The sequence below is a fragment of the Emys orbicularis genome, chromosome 13 (genome assembly GCF_028017835.1).
Source record: "Emys orbicularis isolate rEmyOrb1 chromosome 13, rEmyOrb1.hap1, whole genome shotgun sequence".
Taxonomy (NCBI): domain Eukaryota; kingdom Metazoa; phylum Chordata; order Testudines; family Emydidae; genus Emys; species Emys orbicularis.
Genome location: NC_088695.1, coordinates 29,757,882 through 29,770,126, shown reverse-complemented (window position 1 = coordinate 29,770,126; position 12,245 = coordinate 29,757,882). Strand labels below are relative to the sequence as shown.

Below are 12,245 nucleotides of genomic sequence, written 5' to 3'. Positions count from 1 at the left end.
GTCTTGCCAGGCCTGCAGCCTGGGGCTTTCCTAGGCCGGAGCTCCCAGCTCCTCTGGCCCTTCCCCAGCCCTGCTCCCAATCTAGGTGTCTGGTAAAGCTTCCTGCAGCCAGGCCCTTCTCTCTCTGAATGTGGAGAGAGACTTCTGAGCTCCTGGCTCCCAGCCTCTTATACAGGCCAGCTGCGACCTGATTGGGGTGTAGCCCAGCTGCGGCCGCTTCCAGTCAGCCAGGGTTTTACCTTGCCCAGCCCCAGCCCTCTGCAGGGCTTTTCCAACCCCTCCAGGGCCGGAGTGGGTGTTCACCCCGCTACAAACACCTAGCACCCTGGACCCCAATAGGTACAAGCACCTAGCACATTAGTTAAACTGTACATCAGTTCCTTATCAGTATTTTTATAGAACTTTATATGTTGAAAACACCGCTCCCATTGACCTCAGTTGTACTTGTGAACTGTCAGCAGTTTTCTGCAAATCAGACCTCTGATTCCCAGAAAATGAGACATTCAATTAGTGGCATCTGTTTGGTTTAAGTGTAGCAGAAGTAGGGATAGAATCTAGTTATCCAGGGTGGCATTCAACTGACTTCAACAAGATCATCATTGTTCTTCCTGCAATCACCTGCCTCATTCACTTCATACCTTCCAGCTTCTGGAATCAACGAACAAACAACGCTCATTAACTACACAACTCTGATTCGTTCCCAGGGCCAGGTCCATCGTATGCACTGAAGGAAGTAAAGTATCCTGTAGAACAGGGGTCGGCAATGTTGGCACGCAGCTCGCCAAGGTAAGCACCCTGGCGGGCCGGGCCAGTTTTATTTACCTGCTGACGCAGCAGGTTCGGCCGATCGCGGCCCCCACTGGCCGCGGTTCGCCGTCCCGGGCCAATGGGGGCAGCGGGAAGCGGCGCGGGTGAGCGATGTGCTGGCCGCGGCTTCTCGCCGCTCCCATTGGCCCGGGACGGCGAACCGCGGCCAGTGGGGGCCGCGATCGGCCGAACCTGCTGCGTCAGCAGGTAAATAAAACTGGCCCGGCCCACCAGGGTGCTTACCCTGGCGAGCCGCATGCCAACGTTGCTGACCCCTGCTGTAGAATAAACAGGATGGGATCATGTAATTAAAGACATCATCATAATGCATATGCACAATAGGACCACATTAAGGTTCTATAGGCAACCTTAATTCTGCATAACATTTGTGTTTGACTTTGCAATCTTAATATTCTTTGAACGGAGTTGTTTTGTTTTGTAATGCAGTTTAGTACGTTTTTTAAAAAGCAAACTGACAAAACCAGAAATCCATCCTGTGGAACCATGTTCCCTCTCAGTTAGGTCGTCAGCAGGGTTACATCTACCCCTTGAGTTAATCGTAATAGTAGTAGGCTGTTAATTTCTGTGTGGACCAGCCATAAGAGTGGAGATGAGAGACCCACTTTTCCAATGGATTTCATAGCTATTTGCTGACAGCAGAGGAATGTAGAGACTCAAGAATCTTGGTTCCTATTCCAATTTCTTGAGGGGTAGTGTGATCTATTGGTTATAGACTCCTCGGTCCCTGTCCACCTCTGTTTCTATCCCTGCTTCCTCTTGGCTCCTGTCCATGTCTCCTTCCTCTGCCTGATTCTCATCCTTCCTTCCCATCTCCTGCTCTCCCAACACTGCTCCTAGCCTGCCTGCATGCAAGTCAGTTTGACTCCTGTTCCTGTTCCTCACTGGCAGCACCAGCAGGACGAACATAGAAAGCATGGGAGAAACTGTGTTCCTGCTCTCAGTTCTGATATCTGGTGCTGCAGCTGCAACAGGCAGAGCAATGGCAGGAAAACCTCTCCTGGGCATGTGCAAACTACAAACTTTAGAAGCTTGTAACTTGGCCAAACTTTAGTAGACTTTCACAGCCATGGCAAAACACATGTCCCTGACATGAGAGCGATCCCTTTGCCAAATTTCAAGTTCTTGCTCAAAGTATAGAGGCACTAGAGCTTCTCAGTTGAGCAGTTGTAGAACATTTTAACATGAGCAAAAAAAAATCCCCAAAACTTATTTTTCCTCATTCTTGGAAATGGTTGCAGCTTTCTAGAAAAATTCAGCCTCAGGCAGATGCTAGCATGGAAAATTTCAGCCTGAATATTTAAAGTTTGCCAAATTTATAAGCAATTTAAAACAGGGTCTTATAATGGAAAGTGTTAAGCAACTATAGGTGTCTCTACCAGCTCTGCCTATAATACTAATACTCTACAGCTGCAGGGTTGGTTTTATTTTTAATGTGATGGAAAAGATTCATTCAGGGTCAAAGACCACTTGTGCTACATTTCATTCCAGATTTTATTTTTTCAGGATTGAGGCCACATAAAACAGGGATTTATAATGGAATAATCTCTTTAACTTGTTCCATGATGGAACTGGCCAGTGCTATTACAATATATAATGTAACGAGCAAGATGGGAGTCTTTCAAAGCTTCCAGTGGAGAAGAACTTAACATACAATATGAGATTAAGTCCTACAAGTGATAAGTACAAATTGTTTTAGTTCTTGTGTATGGATCTGTATTATATAGACTGCCTTCACTGCTAAAACGTTTCTTTGCATCTGCTCATCGCTTGCCTTGATTGCTGTACCCTTCTCCTTTCTGACTTCCACCTCTCCACCTCCAATCTCCAAGATGCTAGTGCCAAAGTCCAAGCTGCTGCTTCTCACCTATAAGGCCCCATGTAATTTTGCTCCTACATACCTCTCTGCTTCCATTTCTCCCTATACTCCTCTTGCTTCCTGTACTCATCCCTTTCCTTTCACTTCATTCCCTGCTTCAGCATCATCTTTCATTTTTGACTTTGTGGCTTCCACGGTGTTACTTTCTATTGCCTGGAACAGTCTGTCTCTCAAAGCATATTTTCTGTTCTTCAGATCTTTCTCCAAGCAAGCCCCTCTTCCCTTCTTCTCAACATCTCTTGTATTTGTCATGTTCCAGATCATTTGTAAACCATTTAGGACAGGGCAAGTATCTTAGGCCAGGCTTAAACTAAAATGTTACGTTGAACCCACTATGTCACTCAGGGGTGTGAAAAATTGACACACACCCCCGAGCGACATAGTTAAGCCGATCTAACTCCCAGTGTAGACAGCACTAGGTCGACAGAAGAATTCTTCCATCAACCTAGCTACTGTCTCTCGGGGAGGTAGATTAACTACAGCAACAGATTTCAGAGTGGTAGCCGTGTTAGTCTGTATCAGCAAAAACAACGAGGAGTCCTGGTGGCATCTTAGAGACTAACAAATTTATTTGGGCATAAGCTTTCAAGGGCTAAAACCCACTTCATCAGATTCATGGAGTAGAAAATACAGAAGAGAAGTATAAATACACAGCACATGAAAAGATGGGAGTTGCCTTACCAAGTGGGGGGTCAGTGCTAACGAGCCAATTCAATTAAATTTGTTAGTTTCTAAGGTGCCACAAGGACTCCTCGTTGTTTTTACAGCAACAGAGAACCCCTCACGTTGCTGTAGTAAGTGTCTACACTGAAGCGCTACAGCGGACTCAGCTGCGGTGTTTCTAGTGAAGACATAGTCTTTTACAGCTCCTAGCACAAGGCTCTCATTGTGGGACGCTACTGTGACATAAATGATTATGCCTTGTAAATTAACAGCACTATATATGTGATTTTATTAATTATAATCTATAATTTTGCAAAAGTGAGAAACTAAAGTCACAAAATGGTTTGAGGGTTGTGATGCCCGAACCATTTTTGACATATACTAGTCTTCTGCACAGATCGCACATGAGTTTCTTGACTTTGTAATGGGGATAGCAGCTTGCCTTTGGCACAGTAGCCAGGCCAGTAATGTGGCACTGTCAAAATTAAGATGTTTGTTCATTTTACCTCAAGGTGGGTAAATAGGTACACTGGCTGAAAAATAGCACAGTCCAGCCCATCAAATGTCGAGCATCTATCTGCAGGCAACAGTTTTCAATCATTCAGGCTTTGTTCAGAATCATACATTTCATTACATCATTACTTTTTCCATATGTTTATGTCCCATATAACTTGTATCTTGCCCCGAGTGTTCATTCCACAGATAGAGGTTGGTGTCCAGTAAGCACTGGTGTATTGGTGAACCATTGAGAAATGACACTGGTTGTTTTATGTCATTAGCTTATTGAAATCTAAATAGCTTTACAGGGTCTTGCTATATGGAAAACTGGGTTTGGCTTTAATAAAATTCTTACAACATTGTCCAATAAAACCCCACTGGAGTTCAGAGCATGATAGCACTCTTTACTTTTCACATAGGCAGTGTTTAAAGTCATGTTGGGTTGTCACACTAAATAATTCCATATGGCTTCTTCATTTACCATTTATCATACCACTAGATGCTACATGTAGTTGCAGTAGCATTTACCAGAGTTGATTGATTTTTGAGTGGGTCATGGGTTCTCAGAAGTTGGATGAACTTGAAAATATTTATAGCATTCATCTTGCAAAACCAGAAACACCGTATTTGCAAGGACTGTTTGCATAATGTACAACTGGGGGCAGAGGAGGGGGCTGTTTCTTTTATATACGTGTGTGTGTATGTAACTTATCAAGCGCAGAAATTGAAGTTGGGCTTTACTTCAAATGATTAACTTTTATGGACTCATTCAAAATATTTTTGTCTTCCAGGTAGTTTTCTTTTTAAGGGGAAGCCAAAAGTATTAATGTAGACTATCAAAACTAATGTAAAAGGGAGTTTGCCATTTTAATTGTTATTCTGAACCTTCAAAAGTCAAGACTAAAGCACCTGCAAAAACAGACAGTACATTCTACGCTTGGTATGGTCTCCGGCATCCTTTCAATCCTTCCTTTTCTTTTATACAGTTCTTTGAGGTTCCCTTTGACTCGAATATGAACAGGACAAAAAACAGACCCCTGGTGCGAGGACAGATCAGGTAAGGCTGCCCACACCTGTTCCCTGTAATGAGAAATGAACCTATTGTTCCTTTTATGTGTCTTCTCCCTTGGTCTGTTTAGATAAGCAAATATTTCAACGTGCAGATAAAAGACTAAGGAAGAGATGCCACTCTTTGTGTTTTGATAACTCTGAAAGTTTGTAATAGTCCCATGAGGAGTTTGTCAGGATAATGAATTCTTCTTTCAAATATTGGATAGTGATTATTGCACAAGGGCCTTTGTAGATGTGGTAATCAAAAGTTACCATCTGCATGTGTTTTGTGATGAGCCCATGCAATCTCTCAGACAAAAGCAAACTACTGAGCTTTATTTAGAAATAAGCAGCTGATCCTAACTGTTGCTCCCTTATGTGCTAAATAAAAATTGTGATTCCACCAATATCTATTGTTAAAAGGAGCAGGAAATCCATCTAAATCTGTTGAGGTGATTTAATATGGGGCTTTGTAAAATTACTAGTCCATTACTAGCCAAAGGACTAAGTCTACTAGCTAGAAATCAGTATGGAAGATGGGGCGTGGGGGCGGCGAGGCGGGACAGGGTAGCATCAGGGAGGTACAGAGACTAATGCCCTGATGAGGAGTTCAACCTTCACACCCTGCTGCTGAGAAAAGGGGAGGGTGTTGGAGTCCCTACCAGGGTGCTGTCCAGGCATATTGCTTTGACCTCTCTCATTTTAGTTTCAGACTACTAAGTACATGGTAAATTTAAAGGGCGCTCCCTATGTTCTCAGTAGGAGCTGTTGGGTGCTGAGAACTTCTGAAAATCTGGGCCTTGGTTTATAAGCATCTTTCTCTTAGGAAGGAACTAAGGTTGAGAAAATGTTTATTTTGTAATGTCTGGATTGTTTGTCGTTGCTCTTTGCTGAACCCTAATTGTGTCGTGTCTAAGCATGGTATTCCAGAGCTGCTCATCCAATATACCCTGGGTACCACTGAAACAAGTACCTGATTACAAACAAAAAACTATGTTAAGATGGAGTTATGGTTAAAAGTATGTACCAGTCACTTAAGTTTAAAAAAAAGTTACAGGGATGTTGTAATTACCCCCAAACTGAACATGTTGAATCTAAAGCACTTACCAGAGTGTCAAGATTCAGGGCTGCAATCAGACTGAACTCTATAATGTAAATCAAGTAGAAAGTCATCTGTTTACATGGTAGCCTTTGTTATGTTTTGTGCATTAAATTCTCAGAAAGAGAGGAAACAAACTAGCATACTTAATTAAATCTCTATTGAATTTTACTTAACCTTATACTTTGGAAAGGAAACAGCTTGCATCCTATGTTTCTTGTATTCTTCATGAGACAACAGAATTCCCTCTTCTGAAACCAGTGCATGCCATGTAACATAGAGTTTTGCAGAAGGGTTACATCCAATTGAACTTTATCTCTTAATTTGTAACAACAAACCGTCAGATTTTTAATTTTGAAAGAAATTTAGAATTTCTTCTTTTCATTAGTTCTTCTTTGTCCCGCTTTCCCTCTTGCAGGGTTTTAATTATCTCATTTGTACATAATATATGCATTCATTTATGAATGGAGCCCATTGCAACTTTGTAGAGTGCTCATAGGAGGAGCTGCTAAAAGTTACCCATATAAAAACTCATATTATTCTTTGGTTGCTTTATAGAGTACAACGTCCATTTTCCATTTGGTAAATCATAAAGCCAGAATAAAACTGAGATGGTGACTTTTTAAGAAAATAATTGTATAACATGTTATCTTCTGCTTTCCATAAATACAAATAAAAATCTAGCATCCCATGGGGCTCCCGTTTGAAAAGAAACTTAAAGCAACCCTGATTTCTGTTTGCATGTCTGTTCTGTTTCTCGAGGATTGGGTTCCAAACTTTTTAAAAAACATTACACCTTATTTGCAAATTTAAAATGAAGCCCTCATTCATAAATGATTCAACAAACAATTTTAGTATAGCATTTCCATGATTTGTGCCAAGGATTATTTATAACAAAATTACGTTTTCCCTTAGGGTTCTATGAACAGTTGGTCCTATTTATTTCTGTGTTTTATCCATCACCTTTGGAGGACTGGAAAAAAGTGATGGATGAAATTACAAGAAAATTGAGACAAAATAGTAAAGTGAACCCTGGGGCTAAATTCACTCTCATTGTAAATAGTTGGAGTGTTTCAATAAACTTGTTCTGATTAGTTCTGTAAAATGGTGCTAATTACAGATTCCTAAGATTTAGTTAATTTTATGTAAAAGCACATTTTAGGGAATATTGTAATGAAGATGTCTGTCAAGCACAGAGTGAGCCAAATTTCACACCCACTATATTCTAGTATATCACTGCTCACTTACATCAGGTCTGTATTTAGCCCAGTAACTTGAAAAAAAAGAGGAAAGCTTCCTTTCTTCATCCCAGTCATACTCAGCGAGTTTTATATCACTCTGTATTAGCATTGCCTATAATATTCCTGGTCCCAAGTTAGCATAATTAGAAAACTTTTTTAAAAATTCTTGATTTAGGGAGAGCAATTTGTTTTACAAGTTTCCAGCATCCTTAAATAAACTTCTCTGTTGTTTGAGGGCATCACAGATTGGCAAAACTATATTTATCATACTTTAAACTTTCTTACCTTTCTTCTTTTTTCTTCCATATTCCCTTCCACCACAAAATGATAATGTTGGGGACCTCGTGTAATCAGTCATCAATCTATGTACCTGACTGTCAACAGCTAATTTAAAGTTATTTAAAGTGTCACTTACCTTGAATGATGTTGACCTAATTCCCTGTAGACTTTGAGCATGCAGCCCTTGTATGAGATTGTTTCTTCAGTGGTGTAGCAGAGTAGACTAATCCAGTGGAAGTGATCCAACCATGTTATATTTTGCCACATATTCCCTAGTGTTCTTTGAACCTCTTTCTTTCCATGCCGGTTAAATAAAATTCTTAAGTGGTTATGCTAAAGACTAGTCAAAACAGACTAGACAGAGATGGATAAATTGTTTGTAAAAGGCTGGTGTCTTGGCTCTGGGAATGGATCCAAAAGTTTTGGGTGCGTGCACTGAGTTCTTGCCCATATGCTTAAAATGTGTTTAAATCATTTTTAGTCTGGTTTTGACTTTTTTTGGTTGCTTTTACACTGAAGCATTTGGCATACGTTTTAATTCTCTTCTGTTCCAGTCACTTTAACTAACCCCTCACTGTGGCATCTGAGTGCAAACTATTAACACAGGCTAGGCAGCAGTGATCGGTGATCTTCCAAAGTGTGCTTCAATTCTGATCTGAAGGATTCCCTTTTAGGGATGAGAAAGTAGTTAAATCTGCACGGGCTGACTCGTGCGATCCTTGGACTCTCAACAGTGGCTCCCAATTGGGATGGTGGCTTTGACATGGACATCTTCCCACTAAGGAGCTGTGCTGAGATTACCAACTTACTTTAGAGAGGCTACTGAACTCTGAAAACCATCCTCAATTGCTGCCAACTTGGGCAGGAATCAAACCGATACCTAAAAATGCTGTTCTCTTGAGCCATCCAGTCCCCATATAAGCCATTTGTATGCTGTGTATTTACTGTAAATGAGCTAATTTATTAAAGTACTTTTAGAAAATTGTTTAGTATATTAGAGAAATTATTACTTCAATGTCTCATTCTCCCTCATATTTTTCATTGTGACCTAAATGGGGTTTCCGTCCCACCTTTAGCCAGAGCAGGTTAAGAAAAACGGGGGTGAGGGGGATTTTAATTGAACCTGTTTCTGCATTTTCCGCCTTCCCTCTCTGCATGTTTAAAGTAATCCTACTCCCTGAGCTTCACTACCTTATACCCATTTACTTATATGTCCGCTTTGCTTCTAAGATTTCATAGGGCCCACGCCTGAGCTCCTCCTACCAAGTTCTGAGTGCTTGCAATTCCCATACACTTCAGTGAGAATTCTCAGCACTTCACAAGAGAGGGCCCTTGACAACAAGGTTGTTTTATGGAGTGCAGATAGTTTTCCATCCTTATTCAGTCTATGCTTGCCTGGAAATAGGGTTTTTCTTTATCCTAAATTGGAAAATCGTATTACACTGATCACAGTGTACATTAGGGGTGAGGGGTGTCCTGAAGGTTACAAATCATAGACCAGCTAGTTCTGTAGAACAGTCTTCCTTGAATGGTGAGCAGGGCCGGCTCCAGGCACCAGCTTACCAAGCAGGTGCTTGGGCGGCCACTTCGGAGAGGGGCGGCACGTCCAGCTGTTCGGCGGCAATTTGGCGGACGGTCCCTCACTCCTGTTCGGAGCGAAGGACCTCCCGCCGAATTGCCGCCGCAGATCGCGATCGTGATCACGGCTTTTTTTGTTTGTTTTTGTTTTTGTTTTGTTTTTTTTTTTTGGCTGCTTGGGGCGGCCAAAACCCTGGAGCCGGCCCTGATGGTGAGTGAGCTGTGCAGATACGATCTCTGGGAGGGTGAGTTTTGGAGGAAGAATCCTCCTTCCTACTCACTGGAGCACCTGCAGAGCTACATCAATGCCCGTGCTGTGAGATCACTGGCCTGACCCTGCAGCCATCCAAACAGAACATGTGGTGATGCATGAATCCCCTGCCGAGTTGGAACCTATGCCATAGGGGGCACACATGCATAATCTTTCACAAGCCCCAAACGCAGTCCTCCAGCCCCTTGCATAGAAAAACCGCACTGATTCTGCTCCCAGGAGACCTCTGCAAGAACTAGTTGGTGGATTTGCCCTCAAGGGTATGTCTACATTGCTATAAACGACCTGCAATTGGCCTGTTTCAGCTGACTCGGGCTTGCGGGACTCAGGCTATGGGGCTATAAAATTGCAGTGCAGACATTCAGGCTCAGGCTGGGTCATCCTGTTGCAAAAATACCAAAAGTAGAACTGAATGCAGCATGCCACGAAGCACTATCCATCATCCTAGCCTGCCCACGTGTCCTCCTCCCTATTCTGACCCCTCAAGTCCTGTTTGGAAACAGACTACTTAAAATGTTCCTCATACTTGGTTGCAGTGTTAAACTCATTGAGCATATTTATGTTCCGCATTATAAAAACAGTTGTTATTTTTCCTGCTGTGAATTGTGTTTATGTAATTGATGGGAAGAATTTCCACACACACAAACCTTTGATTTCAGTGAAATGGCAGCAGCCGTTCTTTTTAGTTTCCTGTTCAGTATGATTTATTCCATACTTTTTTAAGACGATGGATTTGATTTTCTTGCAGATTAGTTTAAATAAATCTCTTATGCTAGCACCAGCAACTGATGCTAGTTTAGTTTCCCTCTTCTAGTAAGACAAGCATCCTGATCCATTATAGGTTGAAGATGACTATCTTGACTTTCCTGCTACCACACATTTGTGTATATACTTTGTTAAATAGCAGCTGTTTTCATGCACTATAATACAGTTGGACTAGCTATGCTAAGCACTCATAAAAAGTTAATACAGGAACACATTTCTCTAGGAGAACAAATTTAGGTTTTCATCTCTAAATATCACTAAATCCTCTGTTCTGAATAATTTACTATTTCAGTGGTTCCTAGTTCCTTGTACACCTATCGGTGCTGGTACTTCAGGTTTTTACAACAGCTACCATTACACTTGCACTGAGTCTCTTTGGCTTGGAGTTCTGTTTGAGGATAAGGGTGCAGATTCCATTGTGGGATCGGAACATTACACTCCCCCCGTACCAGTTCCACCTTTAATTACATGGCTTTGCACCAGGCCATAGAGCACAGCACGGGTTTGGAGCAGGCTGGATTCTTCTGTAGGTCAGGGTGCACCCCGTGGTGAATGGTACAACTGAAATCCTAGAATTGTCTCAAAAGGGCTGGGAACAATTGACCTGTCGGACAAGTCATAATTAACTTACTTTAATATAATTACTTAAAATCTAATTGGAAGCTACTCTGCAAAAAAAATTGCACTCTGGACCGTGGCTTTTTCATGTGTGTTTTAATAAACTCAAATTTTTGGCACTTAATTTGGCAGAAGACACTACTTAACCAACCCTGATAATGCCTCAGATATTTGCAGAAATTAATTAAATATTAATTTAGTTTGATAAATATATTTCCTGGGACTTTTATTACCCCCTCACTTTTACAATGCACTAACAGCTACTTTCTGTATTTTGCCTCCTTGGTTCTTACAGCCATTATTAACTGTTGATACAATTATTAACACGCAAAGCTTTTCCACTTTTTGACATGTATGACTCGAGTGTCAATTCTGACCAGTTTAGCTCGTAAGCCCACAGCTTTGGAGAATCAAACAGAAAAGACCTGCTGTCCTACCAGTCTGTCCATTTAAATTGATCGGGTTACATCATCCGAGAATAAACGTTACCATTTCTGAGCTGCTGCAAATACAAACATTTGCAATACATTTGCAAATATATAGGCTGGGGATTGCACTAACTGGTGGAACACTCCAATGGGTTAGATGTTCTGTATTTATTTAAGATTGTGTTGAGATCCAGGATTGGTAACGCTCAGCAACACATCAAGCTCAATTCATCAATGTAAGGCTTTTCACTGATTTGGTTGTCTGTGGCAGGCCTACTAACAGTTTAGCAAAACAAGAACATGCTGAAGAAATGTCATATGGGTTACAAACCTGTCTCTTCTGTAATTCATGTGTAATGAGAATGATTCTCTTCTCACTAACTCCAGTGTAAACCAGGAGTAACTCTGCTGAGGTCAATGGAATCACATTGGTGTATGTGAGAGAAGTTTATGACCTTGGTTTACACTGAAACCTGCACTAAGGATTTAGCAATCCACTATCTTAAACCAGCATTTTAAAGTTTCCTCAAGGTTTCAGTACCATTTTGGTTCCCATTTAAAGCTTAAACCTTTACTTAAATGGCTGATTGTTCTGGTCCCTTGGGTGGTCATTTTCAGGCAGGTTTCACTGTATTTAAGTTAAAACAAAAACTCCATAAATCTGTAATTCTTCAGAAATAATCATTATAAGAGATCAGATGCGTATTTCCCTCTGGAGAACATTCCAGTGTTTTGCTTAGAAAATACTTCATTTTAAAGGGACGGCCCTGAGATCTTTGTAAGCGATAAAAATGTTACTTTTTTCGGTGGGAGGTTTTTTTGTCTTGTTTAAACAGAGCACAATTCAAAGCAGACACCACCACGGCAACCTTTTCAAGCAACTTTTATCCTGCCTGTATGCAAGCTTTTTTTATTATTATTTGAAAACAAGTAAGTGCATTTTTCCCCTGCTGGGTTCCTTTTCTTTCCTGTGTTTTTCAGAAGATGGGGAAGTTGGCATTGGCTACATTTGGTAAATAAGAAATAAAAAAGGCAGCTTTATATTTTTGAC

The 12,245-nt window shown here is 41.2% G+C and overlaps 1 protein-coding gene across 1 annotated transcript in view; it reads left to right on the top strand.

Moving 5' to 3' along the window:
- The window catches only part of LOC135888276 (protoheme IX farnesyltransferase, mitochondrial), a 159,789-nt gene that overhangs the window by 106,279 nt on the left and 41,265 nt on the right, over nt 1-12,245 (top strand). Inside the window, exon 5 of the mRNA XM_065416083.1 lies at nt 4,852-4,922. Coding sequence (XP_065272155.1) covers nt 4,852-4,922 — 71 coding nt within the window. The remainder of the gene's footprint in view (nt 1-4,851; nt 4,923-12,245) is intronic.